The 16470-nt window shown below is 42.3% G+C and overlaps 1 protein-coding gene across 6 annotated transcripts in view; it reads left to right on the top strand.

Moving 5' to 3' along the window:
• The window catches only part of palld (palladin, cytoskeletal associated protein), an 81255-nt gene extending 65035 nt beyond the window's left edge, over positions 1-16220 (top strand). For 4 of the 6 annotated variants that reach the window (XM_038300107.1, XM_038300106.1, XM_038300110.1 and 1 more), the window contains 12 exons: positions 1570-2256; positions 4740-4884; positions 5110-5211; positions 7199-7237; positions 8639-8860; positions 10154-10303; positions 10558-10646; positions 12487-12619; positions 13387-13594; positions 13683-13848; positions 14913-15046; positions 15117-16220. In XM_038300107.1, the coding sequence (XP_038156035.1) occupies positions 1570-2256; positions 4740-4884; positions 5110-5211; positions 7199-7237; positions 8639-8860; positions 10154-10303; positions 10558-10646; positions 12487-12619; positions 13387-13594; positions 13683-13848; positions 14913-15046; positions 15117-15277 (2236 nt within the window). In that variant the 3' untranslated portion in view covers positions 15278-16220. The remainder of the gene's footprint in view (positions 1-1569; positions 2257-4739; positions 4885-5109; positions 5212-7198; positions 7238-8638; positions 8861-10153; positions 10304-10557; positions 10647-12486; positions 12620-13386; positions 13595-13682; positions 13849-14912; positions 15047-15116) is intronic. The other 2 variants (XM_038300108.1, XM_038300109.1) reach the window with 2 other exon arrangements.
• The last annotated feature ends 250 nt before the right edge of the window (positions 16221-16470 follow it).

Below are 16470 nucleotides of genomic sequence, written 5' to 3'. Positions count from 1 at the left end.
ATTTTATGTTAGCAAACATTACCTCCAAAGAAATGCAAAAAGCCCTTGATCAAGTTATAATACATGTAAATCATATGAGACTGTAAATGCTTTAGTCAGAAAACCAAAAAGCACAATCATTTTCGGAAGTATTTACAGACCCTGAACTTTTCCACATATATCCTACTGGTATTTTATACGACAAACCAAGCATCCCACCAAAACACACTGTATTGCAGATGATACATGGTTCTATAACTGAAGAAAACTAACCCTGAACATCAAGCTGCTTTTTTTTTTTATTGGGAAGATGGCTGGTTAAGATTGGCAATGAAGCCAAAGGGCTTAAGACTGGAACAGAGGTTCACCTTTTAGCAGGAGAACATCATGCATTCACAGATATAATGGGACCGTTTGGATCAAGGTAAATTCATGTGTTAAAATGGCCTAGTTAAAGTCCAGAGTTTTGTGTGAAAACTGTTTAACAGAGCGTGAAAAGAAATAAAACCTGATCACAGAATTTTTTTTTATTTAAAAAGCACAAAAACACTTGCAGCTGCAATTGCAGAGAAAACTATTTCAATTAAAACATGTATACTTTCCTTCCAGTTCACTTTTATGCACATGTTGTTATGCTCTGTCACATAAAACCCTAAGAAGTTTGCTCCATTAATGTGACAACATATGAAAAAGTTCTAGTTTTGCAAGACATTGTATATACAAGGCACTTTAACCACTTTAGGATTAGAGGAATCCTTAATTTGACGTATTTTTGAATTTATGGGTTTATATATACAAAAGTTATAAACCAAAGTGAAATTAAAGGGATCAAAACAACTTAACAACATACGGTTTCTTTGAAAGTTTATTAGCTTATGTAAACTTTGGTGTTTGCCTGAAGTTTCAAACTTTTCTCCTCCACAATGACATGACCACGGTCATGTCAAGTGGGCGCAAACCTTGACGACCACAACTCTGAGGAGACACAGCATTTCATCGTCAGGACCCATCTCTGGCTGAATGACGCAAACACTGCAGTTCTGCTTTCCCCAAATCAGCTAAACATTTTAGTCGAAGGAGCCACACCTAGCTTTAGGGGAAAACAGCGCCTGCAGCTCTCCAGTTATCTGTTTCTGAGGCAATATTCAGCTGTCAAACAACTGCTGCAGAGTGGTTCTCCTCTCACTTACACTTCTGGGCAGATTTCTGTAACACGTTTAAAGTGCTATCAACAGCCTGGCTCTTTGACAAGTCTTTGTTGAAGGCTAGAAGCTGATAAACTACCAGTCCCTGCTGCCGGTGCCGTTGTTTCCTCCCTAGACGTTGTGCATATATTCCAGTTGTGTGACCAAACTTCGGGCCTAATGGAGCCAAGGAAAAGCAGCTTCGCTCTCGTTAACAACTGTCAGGAAAACTGAGTTTTTAAAGGTTGACATCTGCCTCTTGTGTCATGGAGGAACTGAAAACAGATGCTGGATTTGTAATTTTTTAACTGTTACCATGTTATCCCCCCTCACCACCAACCTACTGTAAGATGGTGAGGATTAAAGGAAGCTGACTGTATGTTCTGATCATGATTCTTCCTCTCAGGAACGCGGCCCAACTGAAGCAGCTGCAGGACCAGATTCTGTTGGAGCAGCAGGAGGCAGCCATCTGGCTACAGCAGCAGCAGCACCAGCAGCACATCCAGGAAGCACCGCCTCCACCCTTGCAACTGCTTCAGGAAGCACCTCCACCTGCTCCCCCCTCGCCTCCTCTCCCTCCTCCTCCCTCCTTCCAGGAGTTGGAGAGCAGCACAGCCATGCAGGCCAGTACCTTCAACTACGCTCGGCCCAAGCAGTTCATTGCTGCTCAAAGCCCGGGTGGGGTGGGCTACATGGCCAACTCCTCCGGTTCCTCTGGGTCCAGCCTGTCCTCCCCCTTGTCTCCACCCATCTCTCACAAGCCTTTAAGCAGAGTCCCCCTGCCCCCTTTCTCCAAGGCTGGTAGCGTAGAGTCTCCAACCTCTCCTTCCTTCCCTCCTCCTCCTCCTCCCTTCCTCAGCCCCAGCAACCTGTCCTCTCCATCCAGCTCCACCCAGGACTTCCCCCCTCCTCCACCTCCTCCCCCTGCGCTCATCCCCATGTCTCCAGCCAGCTCAGATATGTCGTCACCGTTCTCCTCAGTGCCTCCATCTCCTGCCTCCAGCTTCCTGTCCTCGGTGTTGCCCTCCTCACCTTCCACACCTGGCAGCCCTACAGTCAACAGCCTGGGTCTCCCCAAAGGCAACGGCACTGTGTAAGTCTCTTCATTTATACGCTCTCTTTGGAGGTAAGCATTGTGCCCAATGGGACATGCAAGACATTTCTGCACAGCATGAACCAATAACAGAGTTCAGTTTGACCCAAACGGCAGAGAAGGGGTAGATGGATGGGAAATGACACGTTTACAGTTTTTTATTCGGCAGAAAACTGATAAAGCAGTGAGAGAGAAGGTAACATTTACCAAAGGTTTAACAGAAAGAAAATAAACCACCTGACCTGAGAGTGAAAGGTTCTGGGGGGTTCTAGTCGGTGAAAAAACACACATGCCTTTAATTTTAGAGTCAAATATGCAACCAGAGGAGCACCCAATTTAACTTGTTATTTTTTTTTATCTAAATATCAAATTTGTAATATATTATATATGCAATAGAGTAAAAGAAAATCACTTTTTGGTTTTGGTTTTTCCACCTGAAAGGTAAGAAATTTGTGTCCAGATTTAAGGCGTCCTCTGGCGACACGCTCCTCTTCTCTGAATCCTGCAGGTCCGTCTTATATTGAGTGAAGCCTTTTATCGCAGGCATGTCTCCTCTGCAGATCTTTTTTGGCTCTTTCTTGGCCAAACATGCAAACTCGCAGAAATAACTCCAGAGAGATCAGGGAGAGCTGAGAGCAAAGGTTGTACCTGTGAGATGGAGTCAGAGAAGCAGATTACAAACAGAAACTGAAGATTTGGATGCTTAGGAGTGCTTCATTCAGCACTCCTAAGCACTCCAGCATACTTACAAAACAAGCAGTTAGGTATTTCAAATACTGATCTGGAATACTTAAGTTTTTCAGATCTGTAAAAACAACTTAAAATAAAAGAAAAAGCTTTTCAAACCCACCAGGCCTTAAAAGAAAAAGTAATCACTCCCTGGACCTAATAACTATACACACTTTCCTTAGCAGCATAAATGGTCCTTTCTTATATCTGGTGTAATTCCTGTTTTACCCGCCTCTGAGGAAAACAATCTTTTATTCGGCCATGCTTTAGGGTTCATCACGTTTGAATTTCAGTCCACATTTTAACAGAGCGTACCCTAAAACCTGCGCTCTAACTTTGTCTTAAACCCATCAGATGTGGTTCTGTTAACAAACTTTGGATTATTTTCCTGCTGCATCCCTGAAAAGCTCTTTAGCTTCAGGTTGAAGACAACTAAACAGATATTATTCTTCAGTATTTTATGCCAGACAGCAGAAATGAAAGCTCCATTAATGACAGCATATCATTCAGGTTCAGAAGCTGCAGACTGCCCCAAACCACCACAGTACCAACGCCATGCTGGACTTTTAGTCAGACACGTTCCTCCTGAAACGCTGTTTGTTTCCAGCCACTGTTAGGAGGCTTCAAGTTAATTGAACTAATGAACAACAAAGTTTTTGTTTTCTAACCTGCTCTGAATTTCTGTAGATTGGACTATTGGTTCCTTCCTCATGATGTCACTGTGGATATTTTATTTCACCATAAGACTAAAAAAGACATAAGTAAACAGGAAAAAATAAAACACACACATATGATGAGATATGTATCTCAACAATATCCTATCTGAAGACATTTTTTTTGTTGCTAGAAAAGAACATTATTAAGTTTGCGTTCCTGAGATTGAATGAAACCATTCACTTTAGCCAGGCATCTTTTATTTTAAATAAATTTCCTTTTAGCTAAAACATTTTTTTATATAATTAACTTTCTGTGGAGCTATTTTACTGTTAAAGTTTTAGACAACACAAATACTATTCCTTCAAGCTGCCAGGACTATAAAAAGTAATGATGCGAATCAGTATTTAATTAAATTAATACTTCTTTTCATTGGATATTAAATGACCTCCCAGAACATGAGATGCTGCTTGTCAGAGAATGATAGAGATGTGAAAACTCATTAATATGCATAAATTTAGCAACAGTCTGGTGGTTCAGGTTGTTTAGATGTTCTGGTTGAAGCTTGCAGCACTGCAGCAGATTAAGTGAAGTGTCTCTCGGTGTCTGCAGGATCCTGGTCCTGTAGCAGCTTTCTAATAACCTTCTCAGCTCCCCCCACTATCTCCCACAGCGCCCCCCAGACTGGACCTACATGCACATATGCCTAACCCTGTCTGTGCCTGATTTGACATTTTCATTTCGATCTTGACTGATAAAAATCTGTCCCGATGGCACATCTTTCATGCTGAAAAGGGAAAGTTATCTAATTTCTTCAGTCATGGGCATTCCACCTTAATTTGTCTGTCAGTTATTTTTCATCAGCCCCTCACTCACTCTCCCCCCTCTTCCTCCGGCATTCCTGCTGCATTCGTGGAGAGATAAGAAGATATGGGGTGGAATGCAATAGCTGGACATGTCCAGATAAGGGTTAGAGAAAGAGAGAGAGGATCCTGGTAATGATGCAGCAGGAGGAAATAGAGTTTCGAGATAACGAGTGTCTGCGTGCGAGTGAATGTAGTTTCATAAATATATTTTTTGCATTTGTGTCTTTCTTTTAGCAAAGTCTTTCCAAGGAAGTCCTCGGTCACCAAGACGCCTCGCATCGTCTCTGACTCGGACATCCAGGGCTCCAAGGATGCCGTCATTCAGGATTTAGAGAGAAAGCTGCGCTTTAAAGACGAGCGCATAAGCAACGGTCAACAGGTGTGTTTTATCTGTGTGTTTGATCTAAGAAGGAGCGTGTTCAATCTTTAACATGGATTAACGCGTGTTAAGAAGGCAGTTTCATTTAAGCATAGTTTTACAGCTGCAGTTGGATTCATCTTTAAAGAAACATAAACCATTTTAACACCAGGCCGGTGTGGAAAAGTGTGTTTGGTGCAACTGACGCTACTAACCCTCACTGACCTCATTAATCCCTGCTTCCAGAGGTTAACCTATGAAGAGAAGATGGCTCGCAGGCTCCTGGGGGCCGACAACGCTGCCACAGTTTTAAACACACAGGACACAGAGGAGGAGCCAGTTACACAGGTACAGATACCATTCGTTTGGGGACCAACACTGCTGGGGCCAGATGCAGAAATGATAATCATTCACTGTCTTCACACATCACACCACAACACAAAAATGCTTCAGCCTTGTAATGTGTTTTTATTAACTTATTTCTATAATAAAACACATAAAGAAGGAACTTGTCAAAGAAACACTTAAAAGTGAGTTAAAGTACAGTTATTAACTTTAAAGCATGTGTTCATTCTCAAGCATACTGTATATATCTCTATGCTTTTTGTTCATTACATACAATAGCATGAATGAGGGAAACACTTCAGCAAATCTTTATAAGCCAGACTATTTTGTAGGAATAAAATAAACATAATTGGCTGTAGAATGTAAAATAATGCCTTCTCTTCCTTTTTTATTATTATACTTTTTTGTTTTGTTTTTATGGCGCTAGTGGCTTATTTTTTTTGACAGTAGGCTGACAGGACAGGGGGTATGAGAGAGGGGAAGAGACATGCGGCAAAGGATCACTGGTCAGATTCGAACCCAGGTCAGATGCATCGAGGACTAAGGCTTCCAAAGCACAACCTTCCTACATTTAATTAGAGGGAAAAGCATCCTAGGAACTTTAACCAGGATATGCTCCCCTGAACACACCATCAGTATTAAAACATGGTGGTGGCAGCATGATGCTGTGATGATCCTTTTCTTAATCAGAGACAGGAGAACAGTCAGTCTGCAAAGATTTACAAGCTACCATTGCTTAGATCGAACAATATTAACGTTAGAGAGTACATTTGTGGTAAAAGGTAGTTCTTAAATCAGAAGTTATTCCACACTTTTCAGATATTTTTTTCCAAATTAGAAAAATGCATCATTGCTCTTCCACTTTCTAATTACCGGTACCTATTCTTTTGTATTGGTCTTTTTAATGCAACATCCCTACATAAAATATAGAGGTCTTGGTTTTTAACGTGAGGGAATGCAGAAAGTTCAAGGGGTTAGGAGTTTTTTTATGGCACCTCAGAGTTGACATAAAACATCTACAGACAAAAACGTATCTGCGATCTTTATTCAACTTGAGAACCAAACCAGTTCTGAGTCGCTGTTTAGGAAAATCTTTCAGTGAGAAATGTGACTGAAAATTAACATCAATTTCTAAATACTCTTTCCATTTGGAACATTTCTATACTTCTACACAAATTTAAAAGAAAAAAAAAACACTGTAAACATCAGGCAGACCCTGTGAACGTTTGTTTATGCATCTGGCCCCAGGAGGGGAATACCACACAGGCATGGAAAGATTTCCCCATCACAACCCCCCAAAAAAGGGGCTTTTCTCACTCTGTTGCATGTACAGAATATGACACCAACCCTTTTCTGATGCCATTTCTATCTCCTGATCACCAGGTTGTCACTCAGCCCCACCCTGGTTAACTGTAAACACTCCTGAAAAGCACGTTGAGAAAGCACGGTGTAAACACTGCAGAGGTCCTCCAGGGGCCTCCATAAAAATCTCTGTTTATTCAAACCGCTGTTGCTGCAAGCAATCTCCAGAGTAACATCCAGCTAAAGCCAATGTGGCTGTTTGTCTTATTCTGAGCCAACAAGTAGTTCTGTTGAAGTGTACAGAAATAGCAAATCTTACCGAAGTTGGATTTGCATTTCAAAGATGAACTGTTCTTTGGCAGCAGTGTCAACCTAAGAAAAGCCTATATTTGTACCAAAGAAAGGTAGAACCACTAAACACAGTCAGATGTGGACTCCCTACTGGCATTCAGCAGTAAACAGAAGGTTGACTGGATACAGACCGCTTGTAAACATCACGGCAGCGCACATCCGTCAAAACTAATGCACTTTTCCGTTTTCCTTCTACCTTTTTTTTCCCCCTGCATGGAGAGCAACTGGATTGTTTAAATAATCAGCACTGATGCGTTCTGCTAGATCACGACCACAACCGCCCGTTCCTCTCAGAACTGAAGTCACTGAACCAAAACATTTTTGTTTCTCCCAACAGGAAGACATGTCAGCTGATACAGATTGGTATCCTCAAAAGGTTATTTCAACCTTCTCCTTTATTATTTAATCCACTCTGTTGGTATTTGCACATTAAAACGACACAAAGACGCTCATAGCAGCTTTGAGAATAAGGTTAGCCAACCAAATGTGAGTTCTCCCCACAGGGTTCTGCAACAATTGCACTTGTTCACTTTTTTTCACATTAGAACAATAATTTCACTGGGATTTTATGTGACACCAAAACATCCAATTTTGCCTTTATCTTCAGCTCCCAGTTGCCTTCATGAGGCACCTTTTATTAAATAGCCTCTACAATTTCATCTCATTTGGAAAACCAGCTGTTCTGTGAAGGCTTTAGAGGTTTGATAGAGAACATCAGTGAAGATGTAGCATCAAGGAACACAGCAGATGAAGCATCTAATAGTTTTAGAGCAATACAGGAATGAACTAGAGACAACCAAGAGGCCCATTTTAACATTCAATGTTAAAATAAATGTTAACATTTAAATCTTTAGTTTCATTAAGGAGATGCAGCTGATATGGAATAGAGGGCTCCAGAGTTTTTAGCATTCATGTAACATAATGTTTGTGCTGGAAAACAAACACTGCATATCCCCCTGAACATGCCATGCCCACTGTGAAACATAGGGCTGGCAGCATCATGCTGAGGGACATGACAGGGGGTTCAAGTTAATGGAAAGAAAGATGGAGGTAAAAATAACAGCATTTATAAAAGAAAACTTGTCTTGTGTTTAACTGAGTCTTTTGAAAGAGCTGAAAATCATTGTTCAGATCAAACATTATGACAAAGCTTGAGCTTTTTGCAAAAAGAGGGAACAGATCGGTTCTTCTTGACATGCGAGGATGTCAAGAAGAAGATGTAACACTATTAAGATGTTGTTCTGCTTAAGGGGGGCTGAACATGAATGCGCTCCACACTTTCAAGATTTGTTATTTCTAAAAAACATATTTAGATCGTTTTCCATCCAGTTCATTATTATGCAGTTTTGTGTCGGTTTATCACATAAAATTACCACAATCTGCAAAATACATAAACATTTAGTATTATTTGATGCAGCTTTCAGAAAAGAAGCGTCACTCAGTGTGATCACATATCTAAAAGCACCCCCACCCGAGCTGTCTAAGCAGGATTAATGCTTCTCTGCAGCTGTGCCCAAGGCCTGTCATTATCAGAGGGATGTGTCATCACATTGAGCTATTCTGCAGATGTTCCTCACTGCTCTGCAGAGCGATGAGGGATTGATGGAGTTGGTTGTCAAACCGGTGTGGGTCATGTGGGGGCGGTGGAGTATACGTAAACCTTGGTTTTAGCTCCCTGCATGCTGTTCAGTTTGCTTTTCAGGTACTCTCTCTCTCTCTCTGGTTAGGCTTAGTTGCCTTCAGGCTTCTTTTGATTCTGTCTTTCTGTTGCATTCAGGAGTACAAAGTGTCCAGCTTTGAGCAGCGCCTCATCAGCGAGATTGAATTCCGCCTGGAGCGTTCCCCGGTGGAGGAGTCGGATGAAGATGTTCAGCACGATGAAGACTCTGCCGGCCAGGGGGTGGCGCCTTCCTTCGACAGGAAGCTTAAACACTGCAAAGTGTTTGAGGGCATGCCAGTCACATTCTCCTGCAAGGTCCTTGGAGACCCCAAACCAAAGGTAGCCATCAATTATTCAAATTAGTCAAAAATATTTATATTTCCAAAACTCACACAAAGAGAAAAGACAATTGGGAGGAATTTATTGATACAATTACATTGTCTTTGGCACTCAGACCTCCGTAGGAAACATGGCGCTGAGTTTGATTGATAGGCATGAACAGGAGTAAAGAACAGGGCTGTTTTCCCCCAGGCCTGAAACTGGTGGTGGAGTGGAGATAGATGAAGTTGGTCAGTCTGTAGACTGCTGGTTAGTGAGACGGTCTGCTGAGCTTTATGGGGAGATCCAGTGGACTGCATAAGCTGATACTAGAGCTTCACTCAGGGACCTGGAAGATGGAAGTCCAATTGGATAACACAGGTTGAGAAAACCTGTCCATGATGAGCAAGCTTGGAGCGACAGTGGAGAGGAAAAACTCCCTGTTGGGAAGAAACCTCTGGCAGAACCAGGCTAAAAATGGCGGTCTTCTGCTGGACCGGTTAAGATGAGACAGGAAAAGCAGTCAGAGTCCAGGAGAAATGACACTCTGATGAAGCTATAGCTACGATGTTGGAGGAGGAGATGGAGGTAGGTTCACACGGTGTCATCTGAATGAAGTCACACAAAGCAACCACCGCCTGCGCACAGGACCAGACAGTGCGTATCTGAGGCCTTTTAAGATGAACTTTGGATGTTGATTGGCTTTCGTGGAGGTGTGGTTCAAAGCTGATTGGCTGTGTCGCAGGTGGATGAAGGAAAGCAACAAGTTTCTTCAGTTGAACTTCTGCCTAGGCTCCATTAAACAAAGATTGCTTGATATTCTAATATTTCCTCAAAATTAAATAATTGAGGTTTTATGAGCTGTGAGCTATTATGCTCAAATTGCATTAAGATAAGCTTTGGGTGTGCTTTGGTGTCGCAGTGGCTAGCGCACTAGACCCATTTATGGAGGCTGACCCGGGTTCAAATCCAGCCTGTGGTCCTTTCCTGCATGTCTCTCCCCCTTACCTGTCCGCCTACTTTTCATAAAAATGAGCCATTAGTACTGTGAAAAAAAATTTATGTTTTCATAATATTCTGTTCCTGAGAGGCCGATACTGTTGCAATGCAAATTCTAGTCCTGAATTAATTGGGAAGTTGATGATGCAAGGAGTTGATATGCAGTCTGTTATAATAGGAGAAAAATCATTTTGCTGTAACACTCAGAAGCCTAATCATTATTTTCTTGTGCCATTGTGTTTTTTAAAGTAATCAACACATTTTTAAATCAGTGTCTGGTCATTTAGAATATGTTTTCCATCTTTTCCACCACAGGTATACTGGTTTAAAGATGGCAAGCAGATCTCCAAGCGGAGCGAACACTACAGGATCAGCCGTGATCCGGACGGTACCTGTTCTCTGCACACAGCGGCAGCCTCTCTGGATGATGACGGAAATTACACCATCCTGGCCGCAAACCCAGACGTAAGAGAAAAAGAAAAAGCACACGCAGACATGTAGCTGGGAGGCTGCAGATAATGCCCTCCGGCCTTGCTCAGGAAAAAGGCGTTGAATGGAGCAGGAACTCACTCACACCCTCAGAGGGGTGAAAAGTTCACGTCCGACAGGCTGTGGAGCGGCATTTAGCAGCTGTATCAGACACATCTAATTTCCTGCTTATTGTCTGACTGCCACTCAGCAGTTCATACACCGCCTCTCTGTTTGTCCTCCCATCACAGGGCAGGGTGAGCTGCACCGGCAGGATGATGGTCCAGGCGGTGAATCAACGAGGCCGCAGCCCACGAATGGCTCCTGGACACATGCGCAGGTGAGGACCCCCATTCTGAGACCAAACAAGCCGGGTGTTTTACCTAGTTTTGTGCCGTCCCCTGTACCCATAACCTCCTACATGAGTTTGTTTATTGATTATAAAAAGAAAGAAAAGAACACAACGTTTTAGAAAAGGTAAACACAGGAATCAAGATTCAAAAGGGAAAAAACAAAAACACTTCTATTAAAAGTAACAATCAGACATCCAGCTGCTGGATGGCACGTGCCAAGCTGGCTGCCCACCATCTGCATGACTTCTGCATGCCGCTCCTCACATTGCTGCACAGATTCAGAGCAGAAAAGGCTCCTGTGGATATTTACACAAGTGTTTGCCATGGGCTGAAATCACACTCTGTTCTTTGTTTAAACTGCTCATTCAAAGAAGAAAAGCTCAGTGTTAATGAGAGGGAAGGGAGCACATGTTTGTCCTGACCTTGTATACACAGTGTGTGCTCATATGAGCCCAGATAGTGAAGACCGCCACAGAAAAACCACCTGTGAGCTGTTATCACTGTGAACACGCCCCGATTAGACAACAGCTCCGGGTTGTTCTGAGCGAGCAGAGAAATCGAGATAATCAGTGTCTGACACTGCTTTTTGTGTAGAGCCCTGGTTAGGATGCAGGTGTGATGGTGAGGTCACTGTTGTTGCAGGAAGCATTCAGAGAAACACCTGTGGGTCCAAAGATCACAAACAGAAAGAGGCGTAAATAAGCGTTCTGTCATGAAAGGAACCGTTTCTTTCAGACATTTCCAGTTCTCCTTCATTAACTATGTTATTTCGTGGATCATGCCTTTATGTAATGTGTTCTGCTTATTTTGCGTTTTCTTTATATTCAATAAACTTCCAAGTTACCCAGTTCTTTCAAAGAAAACAGGTTTTAAAGCTCAGATTTGATCAAATATACGATACAAAGGGAAGCACAAGATGCAAGGAAGACAGTAAATCTGAGGACAACATAATCATCATCAAGAGGAGGAGGAAATATTTTGATTATGAGAATTTAAAGAAGAGAAGGGCAACATATGATTAAAATTTAGCATTCCTCTTTAATGTTAAATTTCTGGTCTTACTTTTCAAAGAAAAGATCCAAATTCCGTCTTTAAAAAGTTGCAGCCTAAGTTATGAGCTCAGTTTTTTGTCAAGTTTGAATGTTTAATTAGAAAGTTGGTAAAATGAACAAGAAGGAAAAGTCTTTGAGTCTGTTCACACAAGTTGAAACAAAAAAACATTTCAATTTCTATTAACCAAATAAAACTCAATCAATTCAATAGTTTTAATCTGTCATATTCTCTTTGTACACATCATTTATTTCTTCAGGGTAACATTCTCAATAGAGCTGTTCTTATTCACATCTATTCCTCCTTTAATTGAATTAAACAATTAATCTGACATTTTGGGGAGAAGGTTTTCTTAATGGGGCTTCCTCTGCCGATCTGCAGCATCTCTGTTCGTGTTTAACAAAAATCCAGGTTCAATTAAAAAATAACATCTAACAAATGTGCATTTTGTTAAGGAAATATTTAGCTGATATTTTGGATGTTATGACTTGTGTAAATGTTGAAGAGCAACGTGAAGTTCCCTGCCAGTTTCTGCTGTATTGCAAACTGAAAGCTGACATCACTCCTCGTATTCAGCCAAGCTCAGAAATTCACAAACATAAATCCGCCATCTAACTGTCTTGTATGAAGTAGGTGACGTTTGATGATGACTCCCAAATAGAGTCAGAACTTTTGAGTTTTAAATTCTCCCAAAAAGGAAGCTTTATGCCCCTTATGGCTTGAAGACAAACAAAAAAATCTCATCTAATAACTCTCTGCGTTGTCTCTCTCTGTCAGGCCCCGGTCCAGATCTAGAGACAGCGGTGATGAGAATGACAACATCCAAGAGCGCCATTTCCGCCCACACTTCCTGCAGGCGCCTGGTGACCTCATCGTCCAGGAGGGCCGCCTTTGCCGGATGGATTGCAAGGTAAGAACATAATCCCGGTTCCAGGAGAGAAGGTCAGATCAGTTGCTTCTAATATAAACCGTATGCTATGGGAGTTCTACTGGTCAGCGTGTTATTTCTAAGCCTAGGTCCAGCTGCAGTTTATTCTTATACCACCATCCTGCTCTTATCTGAAGGGACTGATTATGTTTCAATAATAAAAAAAACAAATCCCTTACCTAGTTTTTACTTTAGTGCTTAATATTGTCTGGAAAAGGAACAGAGTACCAATAAAACAAACCCGGGACCATTAATTTAACCCAGTCTGCATGGGGTTTAGGATCATATAATCCAGCTTTCTATAGTAAACGAAGGATCCTCTTAAGAAACTTAGAAAGACTAAAGAGAACAAAAAAAGTCCAAACCAAAAGGGATATGTTAATCATAGTAATACAGAAAGCTTTTGCAGATCCGCCCTTTAATTTAATGTCTGGACTGCTCTGAGGGAGGCTCCGTGTCAGCAATGCCAAGGAAACATTTCCCTTTTCTCCTTGGATTCCAGAAAGAAAACAGCTAAGAATAAACAAAGGGATTGAGGGCAGTTATACTGCTTACAATCATCTCTCTGTTTTCACCTAATCTTGCAGAATTTTCAAACGACTTAAAGCTTATTGCTGTAATAAAATAAAAATAGGCCCACAAGTAACTCGCTATATAAGAAAAATGAGCATAGAGTGCATGAGAATATTCTGCTCAAGATTCACAGCAGCGTGATGAGGTGATGTTTTTACACCTTCTTCCACCTGCAGGTGAGCGGCCTGCCCACCCCTGACCTCATCTGGCAGCTGAACGGACAGACCATCCGCCCTGACTCTTCCCACAAGATGCTGGTGAGGGAGAACGGCGTGCACTCTCTGGTCATAGAGCCCGTGACGAGCCGTGACGCCGGCATCTACACGTGCATCGCCAGCAACAGGGCCGGCCAGAACTCCTTTAACCTGGAGCTCATCGTAGCGGGTAAATGAAAGGGCTGCACAGGGGAGGCGGAGTCTGTGGGTGTGATTAATACCTTAAAAGTCAACCTCGGTTATGTGTCTCTCAACAGCCAAAGAAATGCACAAGGCGCCTTCGTTCGTGGAGAAGCTGCAGAACACGAGTGTGGCAGAGGGTCACCCTGTGCGACTGGAGTGCCGTGTCACAGGCGTTCCTCACCCACAGATCTTCTGGAAGAGGGAGAATGAGTCCTTCACTCACAACACAGATAGAATCAGGTTCACTTCTGGAGCTCTTGCGTTTTGATCCTTTCTGTAGCTGATATTTGGACCAGGTGGAAGTCACTGGAATATGAAATGTGTTTAGTAAAGTGAAACCCTTTGGTGTTAAATATGTTTAAACTTTGACCTACTACCTTGTCTCTGATCATGTGGGGATGCTCTGTTCAACCAATCAAATTTTAACCTTTTTTGTTGAGCAAACTGCAAACAGGATAACTTTCATCGCTTTATTGTCATGAAGCTGGACACTGATTGCAGCTTGATGCTCTGGATCTTATTAGGTGCTGTCGTTGTTAAAGGGGCTGAAAATTAATGCATTGTACACTTCAGAAATGTTGTCGTTTAAAAAATAAATCCACTTAAAGGTATTGTGGAGGGACCCGCCCCCTCTACTTAAAAAAAATGCATGTGCAAGAGCGTGCACTAGCCCATTTCTCCTTGTGCATGACCTGTTTAAAATGTGCTGCTCTCATTGCTCATACAAGCTCAGTGTGCACATACAGCTATATAGTGGACTTTAAAGCAAACTTAGTTAACTGACCGTTCAGACTGATGATCACTGCTTTTTGCTCCGTTAGTCACGTAACTCCTCCTGCACTGCGCGGTGCCTGTGACATCTTTGTTATTAGTCGCTGCTGTCGGGTATTGACAGTGGGCTGCTGTGACAGCAAATCCCATAATGCTTTGCGAGGAGGGCTCTCCGTACAAAGCATTATGGGATATATCTGCCTCTTCTGAGGCCTTTCTTTTCTTCTCATACACTTCATATATACTTATTCTCTTACCACCATCGGCCATTTTCAAAGAACCGTGGTGAGAAAGGTGAGCTTCTATGAATGTCGGAAACCATAGCTCACCATAGCCTGAAAGTGCGCATGTGCAGAAAATCATGACTAACGGGACGAGCATGTAGGACAGCCTTACGCAAACATATCACCAGAATGATTGGATTAGCAGGACCACTTATTGAGATGATCCACCTGGTCTCCTATACCTTTAAGTGTTTCCCTCCATTGTGCTGAAATGACATGTTCAAAGGTAACAGTGATGCTCTTTCCCAGCATGCACCAGGACAACTGCGGCTACCTGTGTATGATCATCCAGCCAGCTTTGAAGGAAGATGCAGGCTGGTACACCGTGTCTGCCAAGAACGACGCCGGCATCGTCTCCAGCACCGCACGCCTCGACGTTCACAGTACGTCCCAGCCGCTCTACCACTACCGACATTTTCTTCCTCAGCATCTAACTCTCCGTTATCTCCTCAGCTCAGTGGCAGCAGCCAAACCTCCCGAAGCCCAAGAAGGTCCGTCCCTCAGCCAGCCGCTACGCCGCGCTGACGGAGAGAGGGCTGGACGTGAAGGCGGCCTTCTTTCCCGACTCCAGCCCACTGCCCGCCGGAGGCCTGGTGGAAAGTGACGACCTGTGAAAAAAGGCCGTGGAGATTTTTGACTCCAAACCAGAAAAACCCCACCCTTAAGGCTGCCCCCCCTCCCGCTAGATAAATACAGACATCCAGGAGCAAAGACTGAACTCTGAGGAGGGAGGGTTCAGCTGTGCATAAACCCTTTATAGTAGAGAAACTCATTAAGGTGACACGGAACGTGATTGAAGTGCTTTTAATGAGAAAAGAGTTAAAGTGCCTCTTAATTCTGTAAAGATATAGAAAAACGCAACACAGATTCACTCTGCATGCTGTGGTGCTGCCAGCTGAAACACAGACTTTAACTGTTGGTCTTCTGTTGTGGCTGAAGGAAGAAAGTTTTGGTATAATGAAGGTTTCCAGGTTCAGAGGGCAGAATGTAGGTGGAAGAGCAGGTGGGATGAGAGGGAGCGATGGAAAACGCGACACACTTGAAAGAGGATGGATTCTTTTTGTTGGAGGTGTATATGAAATGTAAAGTCTTCACTCATGACTGGCTGCTGTGAAAGGTTTCAGAGTAGCTCTCCTAATGCAGCACGGATCGTACCATTTATTTTTCTATTTACTTTCCGAACCCATCCATATCTTCCAGTATATCTCCATAAAGCTAAAGCTCTATAAACATGCAGTACTGCCTTAAACCACTTTAACACCATTTCTTTGCATGTTCTTTCCTGACACCTGTATAGTGCCAAGCTGCTTTTACCTGGATGTATAAAACACAACTTTTTTTCAGTATTCAGGGGTAGATAGCACTCAAAATGATAATAAAAAAAAGAATTTAAAGTATATTTATATTGATCATTTTGTCTGTTTTTAGACATCTCTGTTGTATGGGCTCACATTAAAACTCTGACACATTTCTATGCCAATCAGTGCCTGTATATGGATTGTTCTGCTGATTTTATTTTAGCTGGTGAACAATAATAAAATTCCAGATCTGAAGAGAGTGAAATGTTTTTATACACTTGCAGCACTTTTTGATAACGGGCCTTGCAAAAGTATTCATACACCATGAAGTTTTCTCACATTATAAATGTACTTTATAGGTATTTTGTATAGTGGATGCATAAAAAAAACGGTTGTGCAAAAGTTAAAAGCAGAAACTGGTTATAAAATAATGTCCCAACTTCTTGCAGAGAACTGTTGAACTCATTATAAAAAAAAGATTATTCTAATTTAAATAATTTTGATTCATT

Source organism: Cyprinodon tularosa, unplaced genomic scaffold, assembly GCF_016077235.1.
Source record: "Cyprinodon tularosa strain WSP-4 unplaced genomic scaffold, ASM1607723v1 ctg440, whole genome shotgun sequence".
In the NCBI taxonomy this organism is placed as follows: domain Eukaryota; kingdom Metazoa; phylum Chordata; class Actinopteri; order Cyprinodontiformes; family Cyprinodontidae; genus Cyprinodon; species Cyprinodon tularosa.
Note: the sequence above shows the minus strand (reverse complement) of the source record. Positions and strands in the feature narration are given on the sequence as shown.